General features: G+C 39.7%; 1 protein-coding gene across 1 annotated transcript in view; it reads right to left on the bottom strand.

Annotated features, from left to right (window-relative positions):
- Nucleotides 1–1,409: 1,409 nt before the first annotated feature.
- Nucleotides 1,410–26,168, bottom strand: part of LOC128705343 (bromodomain-containing protein 3) — a gene marked incomplete at its 3' end in the record, with an annotated part of 79,640 nt that continues 54,881 nt past the window's right edge. Inside the window, 1 exon segment of the mRNA XM_070092163.1 lies at nucleotides 1,410–2,268. Within this exon segment, the coding sequence (XP_069948264.1) occupies nucleotides 1,410–2,268 (859 nt within the window).

The raw sequence follows: 26,168 nt of genomic DNA, 5'->3' as shown, positions 1-26,168 counted from the left end.
GAAACCTGAACAAGTGTTTAATTGTGACAAAACAGGCCTGTTTTGGAAGAAATTGCCAAGCAGGACCTACATTACTCAGGAGGAAAAGCTACCTCAAGTCCTAATGGAGGGGGATTCCCCTTCTAAACAATAAATTCAACACACTCCCCTCCTCCCATCCCATCAATCATCACCAGATCTTCATTAAAGGTAAGTGTCAATTATTCTATTGTTATTGTTGTTATTGTAATTATTTTATTGCATTAAACTTAATATTTCACGTGGTAAAAGTTTTTTTTTTTTCATACTTTTGGGTGTCTTGTACGGATTAATTTGATTTCCATTATTTCTTATGGGGAAAATTGATTTGCTTTCCGATAATTTTGGTTTACGATGAGCTCTCAGGAACGGATTAATATCACGAACCGGGGGTCCATTGTAATATATATATGTACCTCATGTACTGTATATGTCATCTTTATAAAACAATGTATCTCTTAAATCTTTTGTACCATATATATATTTATATTTTTATAGTTCCTTGATAATGTGAGAAGTCACTAAAGCACTTGGAATTTCACTATTTTTTCAGAGTGGTTGTTCTGCATATGTATGTATGTACACACACACACACAGGCCTAGTGTCTAATCGACATGTGCCTAGGACAAAATGGTAACTAACAGGAATCGACAAGGTGGACAGAGACATGATGTTCCAGAGATGGAACACAGCAACAAGGGGTCACAGTCGGAAGATGAGGACTCAGATGAATCACAAGGATGTTAGGAAGTATGTCTTCAGTTACAGAGTTGTCAGGAAGTGGAATAGTCTGGGAAGTGACGTAGTGGGGGCAGGATGCATACACAGCCTTAGGAAGAGGTATGATAAAGCTCATGGAGCAGAAAGAGTGACTTAGTAGTGACCAGTGAAGAGGCAGGGGCCAGGAGCTATGACTCAACCCCTGCAACCACAATTAGGTGAGTGTATACACACACACATTCAATATGTAAGTGCTTCTAGAGGCAGCCAAAGACCTAATGCCTGACTGCCTTTTTTTGAGACAGACAAATAAACGAATCCACTTATAAATATAAATACAGTGGACCCCCGGTTTACGATATTATTTAATTCCAGAAGTATGTTCAGGTGCCAGTACTGACCGAATTTGTTCCCATAAGGATTATTGTGAATTATATTAGTCCATTTCAGACCCCCAAACATACACATACAAACGCACTTACATAATTGGTCGCATTGGGAGCTGATCGTAAACCGGGGGTCCACTGTATAAACACCCAGTAAATTGGCCTTTTTTCTCCAAGACATAAGACACAAATACATTATGATATGTGAAATGTTTAGTGGCAATTTGTGCATACAGTAACATGTTTTGGTGTTTCTTAGCAGCAGAAAGTAATACTGTACTTACTGGTGGAAAGGAGTTAGTAGATGTAGGCGCTGGGACGGTGGGCTGAGCAGTGGAGCCCAGCACTGTAGTTGTAGTTGGAGGAGTGGTTACTCTTATGGGCAATGGCAGTTGAGACGACCCCATGGTAGTGGCCGTTGGTGGCGAGGATATGGAGTTAGAAAGAGCCGGTGAGCTAGTGCTAGTCATGCCCCCTACAGTAACAGCACTCATGGCCGGGGATGCTGTAACTGCTGGGGCTGAGGTTGTAGTAGTAACAGATGGGGCAGATGTATTAACAGGAGGCCTAGGTGGCTTTGTCCCTGGCACAACTGGGGTCCGACCTTTGCGGCCTTTGCCACCTTTGCTTGTGGCATCTTCCACTTCAACTTCATCCTTTGGCATGGCAGCCACTTTTGTTAAAAATATCTTTTCTAGCGTCTGTGCCATTAACACTACATCTTCGCCAGGCTTATTATACACATAACAATTAGTAAACATAGTGTTAAAGTCCTGTATACACTCTTTAGCACTCCAATAATATTTATTTTCAAGACGTTTTTTAATAGTACCTAAGTCCATAGGATGCTTAATAATTTTATGGTAGTCTGGTAAATTGAGCTTCATCGCATCAACTGGCTGATGAAATGGCCAGGCAAACTGGTGTTTCCAAACAGTTTTCATCACTTGTTTTTGAATATATTGGAGCTGGTTCGTGATACGCCCAGGTCTATGTGGGGGTGGAGTGAATGGAGGTTGCACGATACCATTAATGGGATCAATAACAGGTTCCTCTCTTGGTGGAGGCTCAATTGTCCCTCCCACCTTAGGGGGAGAGTCCACCTGCATACCTCCTCCGTTTGTCTCCTCCATGGTTATGTCCCTGAGAAAGGAAAATCAAATTATTAGTAATAATTAAACACACACAAATGTAATAACCTATACAGAATAAAGTTAGTAAATACCTCTAATGCAGCCACTTAACTTCCCAGCTTTTGTGTACAGACGTACCTTGCTTTAGAGTGTTTCACTAATAAAGGGCTTTTCAATTACAGGTCTCCCTCAACATTCGCGAGGGTTGAAAAATCGCAAATGTTTGGTGCCCCAATATATTGTAGAGAAATATAATACAATACTGCTTCCTTAACCTATTGAACCATGAACAATCATAAAACACATGAAAACATCATAAAATATTGTACTAGTGCCAGCCCTTTGGTAAACTTGAAAAAGACTACAGAATTCAAGAAAGAACTCGTAGCAGAGTACCAAAGTGGAGGAGGAAAAGAGAGGGGAGAATGTGCCTTCTTCAGTGATTCTACAATATGTATGATACTAAAGCAGTGTGAATCAATGAAGGTTATAGCGCCAGCAAGCGATAAAGTGTAGCATTAACAGTGTAGCAAGTAAGTTAAGATGTCAGCATAGTTGCTGCTCCCCTACATGTGTTCTATAGCTTATCTGAGTATCATAGTACCATCCATATGTTTTACATACACGACCCCTTTGCTAGGCCCTGTGACTAGTTTGTGTGATGTCACGTGATGCTGTTGTAAGCCCTTCGCGGTCGTCCTCGCTCTCAGTCCACGCATAGGTCTACAACAGGCAACAGGGCAGTTTTGGCTCTCTCTCTCTACACACTCTGCAATATAGTGTTACCATCCAACAAGTGTGTTTATCTTCAACCTTCATATCTCCTACGAACCAGCCACGACAAAGAAATTAATCAATAGACAAAAGACAGCACAAACCTAACTCCTCCAATGCTGTTGGAGTTACATAGGGCGAGTGACAACACCACAATCTCTACCGCCTCCCTCCACCACCACTATGTAAGGCTTATACACCCAACAGCAACAACAATGCAACAACACTCATGACATACTTAATGACATATTTTATTCTAGAGTATATGTTATGTTTTTATGTTATTAATATTGGTTATTATATTTGATGAATTGTGATAGATAAATATCCATAATAGAGTTGATATTAGCATCATATTAAAGGACTATCTTGTCCTATCTCCAAACAAACTCTGCCACTGCCACAATTCCTAACATATGTAATGACATATTTTAAATATGACTGGGTGGTTGAGAATTCACGAATGTTCGAAGCCCACAAAAGTGGAAAACACTAATGTTGAGGGAGACCTGTATACATATTTGTGCTTATTATTTTCAGTACTATTTTGTAACATGAGCTCAGTCTGATTACAGCATCTGTGCATTTCCTCCACCATGAGTGGAGTGGACTAAGCATTGTTTTGATACATACTGCCATCTCGTGGTGGCACTCATAAACTCACTTATAGTATAGGGTACAACAAGGTTTGCCACTGCTGTTTCATGATGTCTGACATTGCTGCTTCATGATGTCTGCCACTGCTGTTTCATATTGTCTGCCACTGCTGCTTCATGTTGTCTGCCACTGCTGCTTCATGTTGTCTGCCACTGCTGCTTCATGTTGTCTGCCACTGCTGCTTCATGTTGTCTGCCACTGCTACCTCATGATGTCTGCTCCCACTTTTGCTAGTGTTGAAGAGCTTTCCAATATGTGAAAGTTGAGGGGCAGTGCCAATCAGATAGGTATTGGACGGTGAAGTCGTTTGTTTACTCTTGAACATCGCCAAAGAATCGAACATTTCTGCTACTTAAAGCTCAATTTCAAGGTGCTTTTCATCGTGAAAACCAATCAAAATCATGTCTTTCTGTTGTATATCTTCCATTGTATCAAATGAGACCAAAAAACGAGAATACAACCATAAAAACCATACGAAAATATACCGCTAAAGGGAGGTTAATGATTGAGAAGTAAACTCCGTTATTTATGGTCCGATTCCTTTCATTTTTAGTGTACGTTAGAAGCATCTTTCCTTCATACACTGCCCAAGTTTCAATAAGATAGTCCAACAAACAACTGAGATCCAATTCCCTAGATCAAGAGCAAGAGCCTCTCACCAGCATCAAGGAACCTCCCTTGAGGCCTGCTCACATCTGGAAATTTCACTCGCATCTGGAAGCAAAAAATCGACCGAGCGACTGCTCGTATTGGGAAAAACTTTCACGTGGATGCACTCGTAAGTAGAGGTTCCACTGTATAACCCCTTCTCTGAAACTTCTCCTTGATAGCTGCAATAGAACACACAGGCATAACATAAGACACAAAGCCTTCTCTGACATCCCCCATGTCCAACTCAACCTATTCAATAATTCAATACACATAAAAAGCCCTAAGACCTGAAATTCATTGCCTGAAGCACTGTAGAGTCCCCTATCTGCCATATGATTCAGAGATATTGCTAAAAAGCACCTGATCTCCCAAATGAAATTATAACTGCATTACACAATCAAACAAACCAGCTTTCATTCAACTCTGTCAGTGTTCTTACAGTCTTCCTTTAATTACCATAAAAGTTTACTAATACATCTTGTCCCACTGTACAGTGGTACCTTGACTTACGAGTGCCCCAACTTACGAGTTTTCCGAGTCACGAGCCACCGCTTGGTCAATTTTTTTTCCTTCGAGTTGTAAGCCAAAATCTGAGTTACGAGCGAAAAAAAAATATTTACTGAAAATGACATTTGGCAAGAACCCCAGCATAAATGGCACAACGAAAAGTGGTTCTGGGACTTGGTACTTATAAAACAATGCTAGTGTGATGTTTTCATTGGAGGTAATCGAGTAATTATTATCTTTAGTTATTCTACAAAAAAAAAAAAAAAAAAAGTTGCTAAGTTTCTGACATCTGCAAAATATCTTGCCCTTCACTCTCACACAAATCCCAAAATACTATTTGGAATATTTCCAATATTCCGCAAGCCAATTGCAGAACAATCATTTTTTATGATTCCTGTCAATATTATTACATTTACATCAATAATAAATGGTGGGCTTACAATACAATACAATTTTTATTTGTTTGCAAGTTTACATTGAGATTTTGTAGTTACAATAATGAGTTGCAGTGCCAAGAGCCACTATCATGCCACAGCATTATGGCCAGACTAAATTAACCCTTTGGGGGTTTCAGATGTAACAGTATGTCTTACGACCCAGGGTTTTTGACGTACTAGTACGCCTAAATTCTAGCACCCTCAAATCTAGTGAGAGAAAACTGGTAGGCCTACATATGTAAGAATGGGTCCATGTGGTCAGTGTGCGCAGTATAAAAAAAAATCCTGCAGCACACAGTGCGTAATGAGAGAAAAAAAACTTTGACCGTGTTTTTGGATTAAAACAGCAACTTTGCACTGTATTTTCGTATGGTATTTATTGTTGTATTCTAGTTTTCTTGGTCTCATTTTATAGAATGGAAGACATATTACAGAAATTGAGATGATTTTGACTGGTTTTACAATGAAAAGTACCTTGAAATTGAGCTCCAAGTAGCAGAAATGTTCGATTTTTACCAAAGTTCAAAAGTAAACAAATCATGCTAAGCGTCCAATACACGTCAACTGGCGAGTCTAATATTCTTTCACAAGTGCGCTGATGTTATTTATACCATTTCTACACTAATGCAGTAGTCTGCATAACATTAAATCTCATTTTTCTTTTTGTAAGAATAAAAATTCAAAGTGGAAAGCCAAAGAAATAAAAGAGGGGCCTGGGGATGTGACTAACGAACAGAGAACTTGTTGTTTTAGTGCCAGGAATGTCTTTCTTGTTTATTCTGGACCCTATTCGGAAATTGGCATCTTTTGAAATTTGTGTGAAATTGGCAAAACTGCTAAATTCTGACCACTTTATTGGATAGTTGAAATCGGTAAATGGGTGGTTTCTTGTACTCATTTGATAGAAAAAATGGAGTTTTGGTGAAATAGTTATGATTTTTGTCGACCAGTACACTGGAATTGGCCGAAAATAGGGCTCAAAGTGGGCAAAATCGCAGATGCGTAAACATCGTCAAGACCGCTAACTTCGCGAGAGCATAATTCCATAAGTTTTCCATCAAATTTCACACTTTTGGTGTCATTATGATCGGGAAAAGATTCTCTATCTTTTCATAAGAAAAAAAAATTTTTTTTTTTTAATATGGCCAACCCTGAGAACATGTCTCTGAGAGTACCTGTCGACCCCCAAAGGGTTAATGACTTGCAGACTACTTAATACTACAGAAACTGATCACAGTTTGTTTAAGTTGTACATCTTTTTTTATATAAAGCAGACAGTAAGTTAACTCAAGTTACAATCTGGGGATATTGCATTGGGACGATCTGAAAGTATTTTGTAGGTTGTGTATATCAATATTAAATATTTAAGTTATATTATTGGAATATAATATTGAGCGTTGGTGATAGTAGTTTACAGTATGAGAATGCTACAATATGATGTAAGGCAGTATAATTTTGTGCAGGTATTTATACTACAATGTAGTATGTATTATGTATGAACTTTGGGTTTTTAAATTTTGAAGAGTTAAGATTTAGGTAATTGGGAGATCTTTTGGCAAATTTAAGTACTGAGTATTGAATATTTAGTTTAGGGTGAGTAGCTGGTTTTTGAGAAGTCTTAACCCTTTGACTGTCGCAACCCCAAATCCTGAAGTGTCTCCTGGTGTTGCAATATATTTGAAAAAAAAAAAAATTTATTTTTTCTTATGAAATTATAAGAGAATCTTTTCCCGATGATAATGACACCAAAAGTACGGAATTTGGTGGAAAACTTACAGAATTATGCTCTCGTGAAGTTAACGACCTCAGTGACATTTACGCACCAGTGATTTTGCCCACTTGGAACCCTATTTTCAGCCAATTCCATTGTTTCAGTCCACCAAACTCATAGCTATTTCTTTAGAACTCCCTTTGTTCTATCGACTGAAAACAAGAAACGACCCATTTACTGATTTCAACTACCCAATAAAGTGGTCAGAAATTGGGAATTTGACCAATTTCATGCAAATTAAAAAAATGTCAATTTCAAAATAGGGTCCAGAATGAACAATGCAGACATTCTTGGCTCTAAAATAACATTTTCTCTGTTCATCAGTCACATCTCCAGGCCCCTGTTATAATACTCTTGCTTTCTATTTTGAATTTTTATTCACACAAAAAATAGAAGATTTACTGTTATGCAGACTACTGCAATACTGTAATAATTGTATAAATAATGCCAACCCATTTGTGACCGTGTATCAGAATGGCTAGTTGGACATTTGTTGTTTACTATTGAACAACAGCAAAAACCGAACATTTCTGCCACTTTGAGCTCCATTTCAAGATCCTTTCCACAGTAAAACCAACCAAAATCACTTCTGTTTCTATAATATGTTTACCATTCTATTAAATGGGACCAAGAAAACAAGAATACAGCCATTAATACTATACAAAAATACACATCAAAGTCGGCATTTTAATCCAAAAACAGAGATTTTTTTTTCTCATTATGCACTGCATGCTGCAGGATTTTTTTTTATGTAGTGCACACTGATCACACAGACCCATTCTCTCACATGTGGGCCTACCAGCTTTCTCCTGCTTGATTTGAAGCCGCTAGATTTTTTGAGTATACATATATACGTCAAACATATTGGCTCATAAGACGTAGTATATATACTACCAAAACAGTCAAGAGGGTTAAATTGATGATCAGACTGGGTTACTTTAGTATTTACTGGTAATGAGTTCCAAATTTTGGGGCCCTTTATGTGCACAGAGTTCTTACATAGTGTGATGTGGACACAGGGTACATCAGTGATCTGTGTCTTGTGTTATGGTCGTGCATCCTATTAACCCTTTCAGGGTTGGTGCCGTACTAGTACGGCTTGTTCGCCAGGGTTGGTGCCGTACTAGTACGCATAAATTCTAGCGCCTCCAAATCTAGTGAGAGAAAGCTGGTAGGCCTACATATGAAAGAATGGGTCTATGTGGTCAGTGTGCACAGTATAAAAAAAACTCCTGCAACACACACTGCATAATGAGAGAAAAAAAAACTCTGACTGTTTTTGGTTTAACCCTTTAACGGTCCAAACGTATATGTTCACCTGTACAGCGCCCCGAATATTTTGAGAAAAATAAAATAGTTTTTTATATAGGAAAAAAGAGCATGTGCTACCTAGGCATCCCAATTTTTTTCGTATGGCGCACAGAGTGCGCACACCCATTCTCTCATGTCTAGGCGACTCAGGCCTATCGTGCTAATGTTGAATGAATGACAAATGAAACGTATACACCTACCATCCAACTTACGACTGAGCTTGGTTCCGACGAACTGGTCGTAAGTCAAAATGGATGTAAGTCGAACCTTACTACTGAATATCAACGTCACATTTTTTAAATGACTATTTTATTGTTTTATTCTGGTACTTCATTTTTTACATTACTTTTTATGCTGTTAGTACTGTGTTTTATACTGTAAGGTTTAGGATAAACACTGTGTACATCACAAATAGTTATTTATTTACCAGAAATTTGGCATACAAAACACGGTCGTAAGTCGAGCAGGTCGTAAGTAGGATGGTAGGTGTACATATGTTTGGGGAGCTACGTGAGAGAATGTATATATATACGTTAGGACCATTTAACCCTTTCAGGGTCGACAGGCCCTCTCAAGAGACTTGTTCTCAGGGTTGGCCAAATTTCAAAAAAAAAAAAAAAAATTATTTTTTTTCTTATGAAAAGATAGAGAATCTTTTCCCAATCATAATGACACCAAAAGTATGAAATTTGATGGAAAACTTACGGAATTATGCTCTCACGAAGTTAGCGGTCTCGACGATGTTTACGCATCAGCGATTTTACCTACTTTGAGCCCTATTTTCAGCCAATTCCAGTATACTTGTCGACAAAAATCGTAACTATTTCACCAAAACTCCATTTTTCCTATCGAATGAGTACAAGAAACCACCCATTTACCGATTTCAACTATCCAATACAGTGGTCAGAATTTAGCAATTTTGCCAATTTCACATAAATTTCAAAAGATGCCAATTTCCAAACAGGGTCCAGAATAAACAAGAAAGACATTCCTGGCACTAAAGTAACATTTCTTCTGTTCATTAGCCACGTCCCCATGCCCCTCTTACATTCTTTTGCTTTCCACTTTGAATTTTTATTCTCACGAAAAAACAGAAGATTTACTGTTATGCAGACTACTGCATTGGTGTAGAAATGGTATTAATATCAGCGCGCTTGTGAAAAAATATTAGACTCACAAGTTGACGTGTATTGGATGCATAGCATGATTTGTTTACTTTTGAACTTTGGTAAAAATTGAACATTTCTGCTATTTTGAGCTCAATTTCAAGGTACTTTTCTTTGTAAAACCAGTCAAAATCATCTCAATTTCTGTAATATGTCTTCCATTCTATAAAATGAGACCAGGAAAATAGAATACAACAATAAATGCAATACGAAAATACAGTGCAAAATCGCTGTTTTAATCCAAAAACAGTCAATTTTTTTTTTGTTACGCACTGTGTGCTGCAGGATTTATTTTACACAGCACACACTGACCACATAGACCCATTCTTTCATATGTAGGCCTACCAGCTTTCTCTCACTAGATTTGAGGGCGCTAGAATTTAGGCGTACTAGTACGTCAAAAACCCTGGCTCGTAAGCCGTACTAGTATGGTCGAAACCCTAAAAGGGTTAAAACAGCGACTTTACAGTGTATTTTTGTATGCTATTTATGGTTGCATTCTAGTTTTCATGGTCTCATTTTATAGAATGGAAGACATATTACGGAAACCGAGATGATTTTAATTGGTTTCACAAAAAAAGTACCTTGAAATTGAGCTGAAAGTAGCAGAAATGTTCGATTTTTGCCAAAGTTCAAAGGTAAACAAATCATGCCATGCATCCAATACACGTCAATTGGCGAGTCTATTCTTTCACAAGTGCGCTGATATTATTTATACCATTTCTACACAAATGCAGTAGTCTGCATAACAGTAAATCTTCTATTTTTTTGTGAGAATAAAAATTCAAAGTGGAAAGCAAAAGAATGTAAGAGGGGCATGGGGACGTGACTAATGAACAGAGGAAATGTTATTTTAGTGCCAGGAATGTCTGTTTTGTTTATTCTGGACCCAATTTGGAAATTGGCATCTTTTGAAATTTGTGTGAAATTGGCAAAATTGCTAAATTCTGACCACTTTATTGGATAGTTGAAATCGGTAAATGGGTGGATTCTTGAACTCATTCGATAGAAAAAATGGAGTTCTAGCGAAATAGTTATGATTTTTATCGACTGGTACATTGGAATTGGCCGATAATAGGGCTCAAAGTGGACGAAATCGTTCATGTGTAAACATTGTCGAGACTGCTAACTTCGCGGGAGCATAATTCTGTAAGTTTTCCATCAAATGTCATACTTTTGGTGTCATTATGATCAGGAAAAGCTTCTCCATCATTTCATATCAAAAACTAATTTTTTTTTTCCGACCTAGAACAAGTTTAGGAGAGGGCTTGCCGACCCTGAAAGGGTTAAGGTTGGTGAGAAGTTTGAGTGAAAGGTTTACATTTGAGTGTAGTGTTCTATATATGTAATAGGAGCAAGAATAAGTATGGATGTTCTTTACGGTGAGTAGTTTTAGACTTTTGAATATTGGTGGAGTATGCTGTCTGGAGTAGGAATTTGTTATAATTCTGACTGCAGCTTTTTGCTGGGTTATTAGTGGTCTTAGGTGATTTAATGTTGTTGATCCCCATGCACAAATTCCATTGGTGAGATAAAGGTAGATGAGTGAGTGATACAGTGAAAGGAGGGCTGATTGTGGAACATAGTACCGTGTCTTTGATAGTATGCATACTGTCTTAGAGATTTTCTTCTTAATTTTTTGTATATGGGTCTGGAATTTAAGGCTACTGTCAAGGTGGATTCCTAGGAATTTTCCCTCTGAGCATCTTGTGATGGGTGATCTGTTTAGTGCTAAGTGGAACATTCGTGGCTCTGTTTCCAAACTGAATGAAATAGGTTTTGTCAGTACTGAATGTAAGCTTGTTAGTCATCATCCAGGTAGATATTTTCTGCAATTCAGCATTAAGTGTTGGCCAGTATGACTGGGTTTGGGTGAGAGAAGACATATGTTGTGTCATCTGCAAATAATATGGGTTTGAGTAGTTGTGATGCATTCAGTAGGCCATTGATGTAAATGAGAAAGAGGAAGGGGCCAAGGACACTTCCTCGTGGGACCCCAACTGTAATTGGTTGTGTGGAAGAGTTAGCTCCATTTGTGTACACCTATCGGCTTCTGTTACTAAGGTTTACCATAGTGTGTTAATTTAATGTGCAGCAAATCATGGTCAACTGTATCAAAAGCTTTACGTAAATCAATAAAGATTCCCAGAGGGACTTCTTTCTTCTCAAGAGAGGTGTATATTACTTCTAGCATGTGTACAATAGCATCATTTGTGCTCTTATTAGTCCTGAATCCAAACTGAGAGGGGTTGAGTATGTCCTGAGAGATGAGGCAGGAATAGATCTGCTTATGAACTAATTTTTCAAAGATTTTAGAGAGCAGAGGTAAGTTAGATATTGGTCTATAGTTATTCAAGTCTGTTTCATGAAATAAGTCAATAACTTACTTCCCAGATATTCATATATCACTGCACTAGTGATCTAGTGCAGTTAGTCTCTCAAAAACTCTGTTTTCTCTTACCCAGGACCAAAGAACATGTTATAGGAAGGAGCAGTAATAATTTTATATGCTCGGACTGGTCCTGGACACTCGCCATATTATGGCCTATTTTATTCATTCTAGAGTATATGTTTCTATGTTACTTATAGTATTTATTATGTCATATTAGATCAACTCTGATAGATAAATCAGCCGTAGAACTGATATTAGTGTTATACTAATGTATTTTCTCCTGCCTCTGGGGTGTTTTTTGGGGGGCTGCAACGGACTAATGGCATTTCAATTAATTTCAATGAGGAAAATTTATTTGATATACGAGCAAATTGAGTTACGAGCTCGGCCACAGAACGAATTAAACTCATAAGTCAAGGTACCACTATTTTTTATTGTAAGTAACTTCCAGTAGCTTCACCATCTAAATTCAATTACTCCGCAAAACTGAAAATCCTTGTATAAAATTGAAAAAATAAATAAGTCATACTTTTGAAATTGTACCATGTGTTCATTAGGTACCTCTGTTATTCTACATATGACTGTACTTGAGCTGCACAAGAAATCCTACTTAATAGTCTGTCTAGATCTAAGTTAACATTTAAGAATTAGGATTAGTTTGAGAAAACTGCATTGCTCACTAGTGGCTTTCTTTGCCTACCAATGATTTTATTACATGTCAACTACATTATCTGTACACATAAAGCAATAAAAATTGTATTGTAGTGTATGATGAAGCCTATGCTACTGTACCATTCCACCAACCCAAAGACCCTTAAATTTACGCAAAAATAGGAGAGGTTGCCAGTATTCTGAAGGGCCTAGTTCAACAAAACAATGTTTTAGGCTTGGTTTCACAACAGCTTTACTCCTGTGGAGGAGAAAAATTTCCCCATAGGCTACCTCAAAGCCATAGTACTATGGCATGGACCTCAAAAGGGTTAAGGATTACAGGTTGGTTTATGATTCCAGATAATGAAGATTCTAGCATATTAACATTTTGAACACATTCAATATATTTAAGAACTGTGAGGATTACAGATAATGAGAATAAGAGTACACATACAGTGGGCCCCCGACTTACGCTGTCCTCAACCTACGCTAAAACCGACTTACGATGCTTGTCAGCGTAAAAATTTGACCCCGACCTATGTTGAAAAACTTGACTTGCATCATTCGTCCAGAACGCAGATGTCTGGTCCATCTGGCCTGAGTGCCTCAGCTGAGCTAGTGTGACATTGTTTATAAGCCACCATGGGCCCAAAGAAAACTTCTAGTGCCAACCCTGTGGTAAAACGGGTGAGAAATACTATCGAAATACATACTATCGTACCACAGTCAGCTGCTGCTGCACCACAGTCAGCTGTACTACTCAAAGATGTGGAGAGACTGTGATTGGTGTGGCTTATCGAGAATACCGAGAGAGAAATAATTAACCCCAGAGGGTTAGCCACCCAGGATAACCCAAGAAAGTCAGTGTGTCATCGAGGACTGTAACTTATTTCCATTGGGGTTCTTAATCTTGTCCCCCAGGATGCAACCCAAACCAGTCGACTAACACCCAGGTGAACAGGAAAAAATGCTTGGAACTAGTGCTCATATTGGTAAATTTAAGGCCAGCAAAGGTTGGTTCGAGAGATTTAAGAATCGTAGTGGCATACACAGTGTGATAAGGCCTGTTCTGGAAGAAAATGCCAAACAGGACCTACATTAGTCAGGAGGAAAAGGTACTCCCAGAACACAGTGTCTCATCACTCATCACTACATCTTTCAATAAGTTCATTTATTTATTCTTTATTTAGTATACTAGTACATGCACAATATATATTCTGCATGTATCCTTTTTTTTGTGTGTAGGAAAATGTACATTTCATGGGGTAAAAAAAAAATTTCACACATTTGGGTGTCCTGAATGGATTAATTTGATTTCCATTATTTCTTATGGGGAAAATTAATTTGACTTACGATAATTTCGTCTTATGATGTGCTCTCAGGAACGGATTAATATCGTAAGTCGGGGATCCACTGTATATTGTATTCCATGTGCTTGTAGCAATAAGAATACATGTATACAATTTTATCATATTTAGCTATTGTTGGGATATTTTAGTTTAAGTTTTTTTTACAGTAGTTTCGAAAATGCTGGCAGAGAGATGCAGGCTCTGAAGATTTCTGTCAGGGAGTTCCAGATTTTGGGTCCTTTTATGCACACCAAGTTTTTACAAAGATTAAGCCAGATTCGGGACATGGCATATACACTTTTGCGCCTAGTATTATTTCTATGGGTTCTGTTACAACGATCTTGTCTTGTCTAGTACTTGCCTGGTCAACCAGGCTTTAGCTGCTGGTGGCCCAGTGGCCCACAAATCTTATCATGGCCTGATTGATCTGTGGCCCACTGGCCCACATATCATGGCCTGATTGATCTGGCACTTGGTGGAAATACTTGTGCAGTTTTCTCAAAGTTTTCTACACTTGTCCCAGCAGTGTTTCTGATATCTTCTGTTAAGATGTTGAACACTAGATCTAGGGCCACAGATATTGATACAATGTTCTCTTGTTGTGCCCGCTATGGAACCCTTACACCCTTCACTGTGTAAGGGCACCATAGTGCACCATCTTGCATTTCCACCCAAATGGCTTGCACCAAAATGTTATGACAGTTTGCAGATTTGGGACCAGACCCTCAAGTACCTTCTACTTCTATATTATCAACAATCTTTCTCCCATCCACTCCAACAACAACATATTTTATCTGATTATGACTTTGCTAACTCCACATTTCTTAACCCTTTGAGGGTTTTCGTCGTACTAGTACGTCTTACGCGTAGGGGTTTTTGACGTACTACTACTCATAAATTCTAGCGACCTCAAATCTAGTGGGAGAAAGCTGGTAGGCCTTCATATGAAAGAATGGGTCTATGTGGTCAGTGTGCACAGTCTAAAAAAAATCCTGCAGCACACAGTGCATAATGAGAAAAAAAAAACTTTTTCCATTTTTTTTTAATAAATCAGCGACTTTGCAGTGTATTTTCGTATGGTATTTATTGTTGTATTCTAGTTTTCTTGGTCTCATTTTATAGAATGGAAGACATATTACTGAAATTGAGATGATTTTGACTGGTTTTACAATGAAAGGTGCCTTGAAATTGAGCTCAAAGTAGCAGAAATGTTCGATTTTTACCAAACTTCAAAAGTAAACAAATCGTGCCAAGCGTGCAGTACACGTCAACTGGTGAGTCTAATATTCTTTCACAAGTGCACCAATAATATTTATACCATTTTTTACACTAATGCAGTAGTCTGCATAACAGTAAATCTTATATTTTTTGTGAGAATAAAAATTCAAAGTGGAAAGCAAAAGAATATAAGAGGGGCCTTGAGACGTGACTAATGACTAGAGGAAATGTCATTTTAGTGCCAGGAATGTCTTTCTTGTTTATTCTGGACCCTATTCCGAAATTGGCATCTTTTGAAATTTGTGTGAAATTGGCAAAATTGCTAAATTCTGACCACTGTACTGGATAGTTGAATTTATAAATGGGTGGTTTCTTGCACCCATTCGATAGAAAAAATGGAGTTCTAGCGAAATACTCATGTTTTTTGTCGACTAGTACAGTGAAATTGGCCGAAAATGGGGCTCAAAGTGGGCAAAATCGCCGATCCGTAAACATCGCCGAGACCGCTAACTTTGCGAGAGCATAATTCCGTAAGCTTTCTATCAAATTTCAAACTTTTGGTGTCGTTATGATCGGGAAAAGATTCTCTATCTTTTCATAAGAGAAAATAATTTTTTTTTTTTTTAAATTTGGCCGACCCTGAGAACGAGTTTCGGAGAGGGCCTGTCGACCCTCAAAGGGTTAATAAATATTTACTGAATGCCTCCATTTTCCTCTAACCAGGTCCATGACACTCAACTGAAAATGAACCATAGGATTTTGTTCAAAATACACTCATTGAAATTCCCATGCTGGACATATATAAGAATCTATCTGCAGCTTTACTAGTGGAACTTTATTGCTCTTCTGACTCAGAATAAATTACTCTGAGTTACCACAAGAAGTAATGGCATACTTTACCTCATCCATCTATCATGCCCTTGATCAGTTTAGAATTTTCCTGCTAACAAAGCCTGACCCTGGGCCAGGCTTACCTTTGATGAATTCCAACGCCGCTAGGCATGTCTGGTGCTTATCTGGCAAACCAGGCTGTTATGACTGGTAGCCTGCTGACCCACAAATCCATCACATATCCATCACTAGACGAGCCTGGCCCATGGCCAGGATCCGAGAGTAGTAAGACTCTCGAAACTCGTCAAAGGTGATTCAGTACTTGGCAAAGGAAACTGCCTGGTTTCCACTTTAAAACTTTTACACTTGTTCCAGCAGTGTTTTTGATGTCTTCTTGGAAAATGTTAAAAAGTCTAAGACCATGGATACAGATACAATGTACTCTTAGTGTGCCCACAGTTCCCATGCCATTCACTGGATTTATTCTACACATTCTCTCATATCTATCCCTTCAGTGTATTGACATCCAGACTACTCGACATTTATAGAGGATGTGGCACAGCATGCAGAAGCCACAATTAAGCTGATATTGTTCTTGTAGCTGATATTCATATTGTTATTGTTAAGTATAGTCATACCCCACCCTACATCACAAAATGGCTCCAAGAACTGTGATGTAACCCATTTTTTAAGTAAACTGGACAAAATGCCTTAACCCTTTGACTGTCGCAACCCCCAATCCTGAGGTGTCTCCTGGTGTCACAGAATTTCAAAAAAAAAAAAAAATTCTTATGAAATAATAGAGAATTTTTTCCCGATTGGAAAGACACCAAAAAAAACGAAATTTGATGGAAAACTGACGGAATTACGCTCTCGCGAAGTTAGCGACCTCGGCGATATTTACAAATTGGCGATTTTGCCCACTTTGAGCCCTATTTTCGGCTAATTCCATTATTCCAGTCAACCAAACTCATAGCTATTTCTTCAGAACTCCATTTTTTCCATCGATTGAGTACAAGAAACTGCCCATTTACCGATTTCAACTACCCAATAACATGGTCAGAAATTTGCAATTTGGCCAATTTCACGAAAATTAAAATATATGACAATTTCAAAATAAGGACCAGAATGAACAATGCAGACATTCCTGGCTCTAAAATAACATTTTCTTCGTTCATCAGTCATGTCTCCAGGCCCCTGTGATATTACTCTTGCTTTTTATTTTGAAATTTTATTCAAACAAAAAATAGAAGATTTACTGTTATGCAGACTACTGCAATACTGTAATAATTCTAAAAATTACATCAACCCATTCATGACTGCATATTAGAATGGCTATTTGGACATTTATTGGACAATGGCATCATTTGTTTACTTTTGAACATCGGCAAAAATCAAACATTTCCTGTACTTTGTGCTCCATTTCCAGGTTCTTTTTATAGTAAAATTAATCAAAATCACCTCTATTTCTATAACATAGTTTCCATTCTATCAAATGAGACCAAGAAAACGAGAATACAACCACAACTATACGAAAATAGACCACAAAGTCGGCATTTTAATAAAAAAAAAACGGAGTTTTTTTTTCTCATTATGCACTGCGTGCTCCAGGATTTTTTTTTATATGGTGCACACTGACCACACAGACCCATTCTCTCACATGTGGGCCTACCAGCTTTCTCCTGCCTGATTTGAAGCCGCTAGAATTTATGAGTATATATACGTCAAACACTGTACCTCGTAAACGTATATATACGGCCGCAACAGTCAAAGGGTTAAGAATGCCTTAAAATAAATAAAAACACTGTAAAAGTAGTATAAATACCTCGGGAAAGAATACAACTAGTGCCAAACCTTAACCCTTTCAGGGTCCAAGGCCCAAATCTGGAGTCACGCACCAGTGTCCAAGAATTTTCAAAAAAAAAATTTGTTATTTTTTCTTATGAAATCGTAGAGAATCTTTTTGTGAAGGTAATAAAACAAAAAGTACGAAATTTGGTGGAAAATTGACGAAATTATGCCCTCGCGAATTTTGATGTGTCAGCGATATTTACGAATCGGCGATTTTGCCGACTTTGACTCCGATTTTAGGCCAATTACATTATTCCAATCAACCAAATTCTTAGCTATTTCACTAGTATTACTTCTATTCTATCGATTGAGCACAAGAAATCGCCAAGTCAACTGTTTCAACTACAAAATAAAGTGATCGGAAATTGTTAATTTGGCCAATTTAACACAAAGTTCAAAATATTCCAATTTCAAAATAGGGTCCAGAATGAACAATGTAGGCATTCCTGGCACTAAACTAACATTTCCTCTGTTCATTAGTTATGTTTTGAGGCTTTACAAATAAATTCCATTTTGATTTTTTATTCACATAATGAATTTTTATTCACACCAAAAAATAGAAGATTTACTGTTATGCAATACTGTAATAATTGTATAAATATCATCACCATATTTGTGAATGTATATTAGACCCACCAGCTGACGTGTATTAGACGTTTGAGGTCGTTTGTTTACTCCTGAATATCGGCAAAAATTTAACATTTCCGCTACTTTGAGCTCAGTTTCAAGCCATTTCCAATGCTAAAACCAATCAAAATCATCTCTATTTCTGTAATATGTCTTCCATTCTATCAAATGAGACCAAGAAATCGCAAATACAACTATAAAAAACATACGAAAAAACACTGCAAAGTTGCTGTTTTAATCGAAAAATCATGATTTCATTTTTTTTCTCTCATTATACACAGTGTGCTGCAGGATCTGTTTTATGTGGTGCACACATACCACATAGATGTATTCTCTCATATCTAGGCCCAAATGTACCACTCACAGTTTATCAGAGTGAGCTGAGCTCATGGCGTAGATCTACGGTTTGGACCCTGAACGTAAAGCCGTAGATCTACGGGACGGACCCTGAAAGGGTTAAAAAACACATTTTAGTCCTATTTTATAAAGAATAGTGAACACGATTAACCCTTTCAGGGTTTCCGACGTACTAGTACGGCTTACATGCCAGGGTTACTGACGTACAGTGGACCCCCGCATACCGTTGGCCTTACATAACGTTAAATCCGCATACCGATACATTTTATTGTTAAGATTTCGCCTCGCATACCGCTAAAAACCCGCTCAATGCTGTTCGTCCGAGACGCGTCCAATGTGCGGCCTGAGCCAGCCTCACATGTTCCGCCGGTGGCATTGTTTACCAGCCAGCCTCCGCGGTAACATCCAAGCATACAATCGGAACATTTCGTGTTATTACAGTGTTTTTGGTGATTTCATCTGCAAAATAAGTGACCATGGGCCCGAAGAAAGCCTCTAGTGCTAACCCAGTGGTAAAAAGGGTGAGAAATACTATCATACCAGTCAGCTGCTGCTGCACCACGGTCAGCTGTTGCTTGACCAGTCAGCTGTTGCTGGATCAGTCAGCTGCTGTTGCACCTCGATCAGCTGTTGCTGGACCAGTCAGCTGTTGCTGGATCAGTCAGCTGCTGCTGCACCACGATCAGCTGTTGTTGGACCAGTCAGCTGTTGCTGAATCAGTCAGCTGCTGCTGCACCACAATCAGCTGTTGCTGGACCAGTCAGCTGTTGCTGGATCAGTCAGCTGCTGCTGCACCACGATCAGCTGTTGCTGGACCAGTCAGCTGTTGCTGGATCAGTCAGCTGCTGCTGCACCACGATCAGCTGTTGCTGGATCAGTCAGCTGCTGCTGCACCACGATCAGCTGTTGCTGGACCAGTCAGCTGTTGCTGGATCAGTTAGCTGCTGCTGCTGCACCACGATCAGCTGTTGCTGGACCAGTCAGCTGTTGCTGGATCAGTCAGCTGTTGCTGGATCAGTCAGCTGTTGCTGGACCAGTCAGCTGTTGCTGGATCAGTCAGCTGTTGCTGGACCAGTCAGCTGTTGCTGGATCAGTCAGCTGTTGCTGGATCAGTCAGCTGTTGCTGGATCAGTCAGCTGTTGCTGGACCAGTCAGCTGTTGCTGGACCAGTCAGCTGTTGCTGGACCAGTCAGCTGTTGCTGGACCAGTCAGCTGTTGCTGGATCAGTCAGCTGTTGCTGGACCAGTCAGCTGTTGCTGGACCAGTCAGCTGTTGCTGGACCAGTCAGCTGTTGCTGGATCAGTCAGCTGTTGCTGGACCAGTCAGCTGTTGCTGGATCAGTCAGCTGTTGCTGGACCAGTCAGCTGTTGCTGGACCAGTCAGCTGTTGCTGGATCAGTCAGCTGCTGCTGCACCACAGTCAGCTGCTGTTGCACCATCAGCTGTTTCTGAACATGACTCGTCCCGAACCTGTCCGTCCAGCCTGAGCGCCTGCCTTGCCGTCATTGTTTACAAGCCAGGGTGGCTGGTTGCATGCATACATTCGATACATTTTGTATTATTCCATTATTTATAGTGCTTTTAACTGCTAAATAAGCCACCATGGGCCCAAAGAAAGCTTCTAGTGCCAACCTTGTGGTAAAAAGGGTGATAAATACTATCGTACCACGGTCAGCTGATAAATTGGACCAGTCAGCTGTTGCTGCACCACAGCTGCAGCTGCATCATGGTCAGCTGTTGCTGCACCCAGCTGCTGCTGCACCATGGTCAGCTGCACCACAGCTGTTGTTGTTGCTGCACCACCATCAGCTGTATTACTCGAAGATGTGGAGTGTGTGTTGTTGGTGTGGCTTAACGTGAAACAATTACCAAGAAACAATTAACCCCAGAGGGTTAGCCACCCAGGATAACCCAAGAAAGTCAGTGCATCATCGAGGACTCTAACTTATTTCCATTGGGGTCCTTAATGTTGTCCCCCAGGATGCAACCCACACCAGTCGATTAACACCCAGGTGAACAGGGAAAAATGCCTGGAACTAGTGCTCATATTGGTGAATTTAAAGCCAGCAAAGGTTGGTTTGAGAGATTTAAGAATCGTAGTGGCATACACAGTGTGATAAGGCCTGTTCTGGAAGAAAATGCCAAACAGGACCTACAGTACTCAGGAGGAAAAGGCACTCCCAGGACACAGTGTCTCATCAGTCATTGCTGCATCTTCAATAAAGGTAAGTGTCATTTATTCTTTATTTAGTAGAGTAGTACATGCACAATATATACTGTGCATGTACTACTCTACTATTGTGCATGTATCCTTCTCTTTGTGTGTAGGAAAATGTATATTTCATGTGGTAAATTTTTTTTTTTCATACTTTTGGGAGTCTTGCACGGATTAATTTGATTTCCATTATTTCTTATGGGGAAAATTCATTTGCATAACGATAATTTCGCATAACAATGAGCTCTCATGAACGGATTAATATCGTTATGCGGGGGTCCACTGTACTAGTACGCGTAAATTCTAGCGCCTTCAAATCAAGCAGGAAAAGGCTGGTAGGCCTAGATGCGAGAGAATGGGTGTGTGGGGTCAGTGTGCGCTGTAGAAAAAAATCTGGGACCCAGTGGCGCATTGTGGGAACACCATTTTAGTACACCTTGCTCACCATGCCTCGTGATAAGAAACTCCTCACTCCTCGGCGAATTGGGACACTTTTGTTCCCCAGTGACAGTTCTAATACAGATGGAAGTGCCAGTGAAGATGAATTTCAAGGTTTTGATGAGGTTGTAACCAAAACTAATGACCATAATACCGATAATAGTGAGGAAACCCCAGACGACCCTCAGCCTTCCACCTCTGCTGCTGGGCTGTCTTGTTCACTTTCAAGAACGAAAGAGGAAACTCCTATTTTCCCATATCCCAGACTCAGATGTGAGCACTGGTGATGATAGTGATAGTGAATATGAACTACAAGCTCTTGAAAACAATTTCAGTAGCAATAGTGAAGTGGAATATTCTCCAGTGAAGCATCGGTATATACGACAGTATATGCGCTCTGGTAGGGTGCCATATGCTATTCCAAGGAGAAGGAGTACATCTCGGAGTACATCCCGTGGCTGTACAGCAGGCAGGAACAGGTAGTGAAAATGAAGATGATAGTGTTGCAATTGGGATGGAAAATGTGCATGGTGGTGGTAGTGGTGGTGCCGGCCGTGAGGCACCAGCAGTGGGCCATGCTGCCACCCACACCGCTGCCTCAGCTGATCTACAACAAAGGCCACCATTCCCCACCCACCCACCCACTGCTTCAGCCTCCACAACCACAACCTCCACAACCACAACCACCTGTCTATATCCAGTACCCACCAGCAGACCGCACCTGGGACTGGCAGGAAGCTGGCAATTTTGTTCCAAATCCCCATAAGTTTGATGAAAGTCAAAGTGGAATACGGTCATCTTGAACACTTGGGAACAATGCCACCGAACTGGAATGTTTCGAGTTATTCTTAGACGAACCCCTGATGGAAATTATTGTCAGGGAAAGCAACACATACTTCGATTACACCATGGAAGGAGACAACTGTGACTGAGATGTATCTTTTCTTTGCCACAATAATGCTTATGCCACATGTGTATAAGCAGTGTCAAATCATACTGGTTAACAGACCGTCTGATTGCAACCCCAGGATTTAGTGATATAATGCGAGTGAATCGATTTGTGCTACTATTATGTATGCTACACGTCTCAGACAAAACCAGGCCTGACAGAAACGACAGGTTATACAATATTAGGAATGTGTGTGTATATGAAAGAGAAATTCAATATGTATTTTTATCCTTTCAGGAAGCTTGTTATTGATGAGTCTTTGATTCTGTTCAAAGGAAGACTGTCATTCAAGCAGTATACATCAAGCAAGAGGAAATGCTTTGGTATAAACTTATTTGTGCTTTGTGACTGCTACAGTGGTCTTGTATTGGATATTATTGTGTACACTGAAACTTATACATTGCAAAATACCAGGAAGTTATTGGGCATCTCTGGTGATGTGGTTAGAACAATGATGGAACCATATACAAAAATAACCCACACATAAAAGAGAGAAGCTTACGACGACGTTTCGGCCCGACTTGGACCATTTACAAAGTCACACTAACCAGAAGTGGAGCAGGACGGCTATATATAGGCAGGAAGAGGTGGTGGTGGTAGTAGTAGTAGTACAAGAATGGTTTATAATACCGACAACATGAAATTAAGACACGCGCAACACCCGGGCATCCCTATCGTAGACGTTTCGCCATCCAGCCAGCCACTGGATGGTGAAACGTCCACAACAAAGACAATCAGACACCGCACATGTGTCTTAATTTCATCATAGTAGTAGTAGTAGTAGTGGTGGTAGTGTAGAAGTGAGTAATAAGGAGGACGAGCCAGTCAAATACAAAGGAAGGGGAGCACTGCAAGAGAGCTAGGTGCCCACAGAGGGAGAGCAAGCGCACAGAGGTGCGTGAAAGGGGAACTGGTGAAATAAATGAAGAAGGAACAGAAACACGAGACAGAGGAGAGAAAGACAACCCAGAGGAGAAAAAGGAAAGAGGAAACGGGAAGAGGGAGAAGAAGAAAAAGAAAAAGAAAAAATGAGGAGTCAGGTTAAGTTACGGGTGTTCTGAAGTTTGGAGCATTTTACAATGTAGTGGGAGAGGAAGGCATCTACAGAGACGAAGCCAGGGCTAAGATTCATACAAGGAAAGTTGTGTATTAGAGAGGATTCAACTAGACGGCGACTGTTCGAGTTGGAAGTAGGGAAGACAGTTTTAGCAGAAGACCAGTCAATAGGATGGCTATGATCTCTGACGAGACAGAAAAGAGCATTGTTAGTGTTAGTGTCCTCCCTCTACAGATATTCCTGGTATCTACTCTATTTCTTGCTCCTCCTGTCCTCTTCAATACTTCAGAGAAACTGGTCGATCTCTTTCTGACAGACTTAGGGAGCACAAAAATAATGTTAGGCTTGCCGACACTAACAATGCTCTTTTCTGTCACATCAGAGATCATAGCCATCCTATTGACTGGTCTTCTGCTAAAACTGTCTTCCCTACTTCCAACTCGAACAGTCGCCGTCTAGTTGAATCCTCTCTAATACACAACTTTCCTTGTATGAATCTTAGCCCTGGCTTCGTCTCTGTAGACGCCTTCCTCTCCCACTACATTGTAAAATGCTCCAAACTTCAGAACACCCGTGACTTAACCTGACTCCTCATTTTTTCTTTTTCTTCTTCTTCTTCTCCCTCTTCCCCTTTCCTCTTTCCCTTTTCTCCTCTGGGTTGTCTTTCTCTCCTCTGTCTCGTGTTTCTGTTCCTTCTTCATTTATTTCACCAGTTCCCCTTTCACGCACCTCTGTGCGCTTGCTCTCCCTCTGTGGGCACCTAGTTCTCTTGCAGTGCTCCCCTTCCTTTGTATTTGACTGGCTCGTCCTCCTTATTCCCCACTTCTACCACTACCACTACTACTACCTCTTCTACTACTACTACTCTGATGAAATTAAGACACATGTGAAGCGTCTGGTTGTCTTCGTTGTGGACGTTTCGCCATCCAGTGGCTGGCTGGATGGCGAAACGTCTACGATAGGGATGCCCGGGTGTTGCGCGTGTGTCTTAATTTCATCTTGTCGGTATTATATACCATTCTTGTACTACTACTACTACTACTACCACCACCTCTTCCTGCCTATATATAGCCGTCCTGCTCCACTTCTGGTTAGTGTGACTTTGTAAATGGTCCAAGTCGGACTGAAACGTCGTCATAAGCTTCTCTCTTTTATGTGCGGGTTATTTGTGTATCGTTCCAGTCACGGTATTGTGCCTTTTTTTGTTATTTATGGAACCATATCTTGGTAAGGGGCATATATTATATACTGATAACTGGTACACAAGCCCCTCACTCAGTGATTTTTTGAGAGTGAACATGACAGATGTGTGGGGCACAGTGCATGCAAATCGTAAGCATATGCCCAGGTTTGATGCTGGCACTCACAGAGGTGAGGTGCAGGCGTTTGATGCCAATGACATCATCGCATTTCGGTGACATGACAAATGAGATGTCACACTGTTGTCATCAGTTCACCCTAACGAAATGACAAACACTGGCAGGCAGAATAGAGAGACCAATGAACCCATTATAAAACCTGCAGCTGTGATTGATTACACCTTCAATATGCAGTCAGTGGACAAATGTGACATGCAGATTGTTTGCTGATTGTGTTCGCAAGAGTTATAAGCGGTACATAAAACTCTTTTTCCATCTTCTGGACACTTCTATGCTCAATGCTTATAATATAAGATGAGGACCAGAAACAAACCACCATATGGCAAATTATGTTTGTCTGTTATCAGACAAATAGTATTCAAGTACCAAGGATCAACACCTGAAATAGAAAACCGCCCACTAAATTATCAACAACTACTTTCTCGTCTGAAGCATGGTGATCACTTCCTAATACAACTGCCTGCTACTGCTTTCAAGAAAAAGGCTCAGAAAAGGTGTTATGTCTGTGCACATACAAAAAAAAAAAAAATGCCCACAACAACGCAGACACTCGTTTTATGCGAGGAGTGTAAAACACCACTGTGCATAACACCATGTTTCAAAGAGTTCCACAGGCTGCAGAACTTCTAAAAACATGTTCTGTGACTGTATATGTGTATATAAAATATACAAAAATAGTACAGGTCCTCCATCACAAATCCAGCATCATTGGGACCTGTAGTGTGCCGAATTACTGAGTTTGCCGAATTACACAGTGGTTAGATTAGAATACACTTAATAAAATTAACCAACTTGACTTACACAGTTCATAGAACATCGGCAAAAATCGAACATTTCCGCTACTTTGAGCTCAATTTCAAAGTACTTTTCCTTATGAAAGCAATCAAAATCATGTCTATTTCTGTAATATATCTTCCATTCTATCAAATGAGTCCAGAAAATGAGAATACAACCATAAAACCATACGAAAATATACTGCAAAGAGGCGGCTAATGGCTGAGAAGTGAACTCCCTTATTTATCGTCCGTCTTTTTTACTTTTGTTGTACGTTAAGCATCTTTCCATCATACATTGCCCAAGTTTCAATGAGATAGCCCAACAAACAACCGAGAAAAAAAAATATTTACCAAAAATCATATATGGCAAGCCCAAGCTAGGTACTGGAAATAAGTCACTTTGTCTGACTTTTCTGGGTTATCCTAGGTTCTCTATACATACACTCCTATGTATGAAAATCTATGTAACTGTATTTGTGTATACCTGAATAAACTTATTTATTTCTAGTCTGTCAACTGAGTACAAGAAACTGGCCATTCACTTATT

This window comes from Cherax quadricarinatus, chromosome 3, assembly GCF_038502225.1.
Source record: "Cherax quadricarinatus isolate ZL_2023a chromosome 3, ASM3850222v1, whole genome shotgun sequence".
NCBI classification, from domain to species: Eukaryota; Metazoa; Arthropoda; class Malacostraca; order Decapoda; family Parastacidae; genus Cherax; species Cherax quadricarinatus.
The sequence above is the reverse complement of the archived record's forward strand: the minus strand, read 5'-3'. Positions and strand labels throughout refer to the sequence as shown.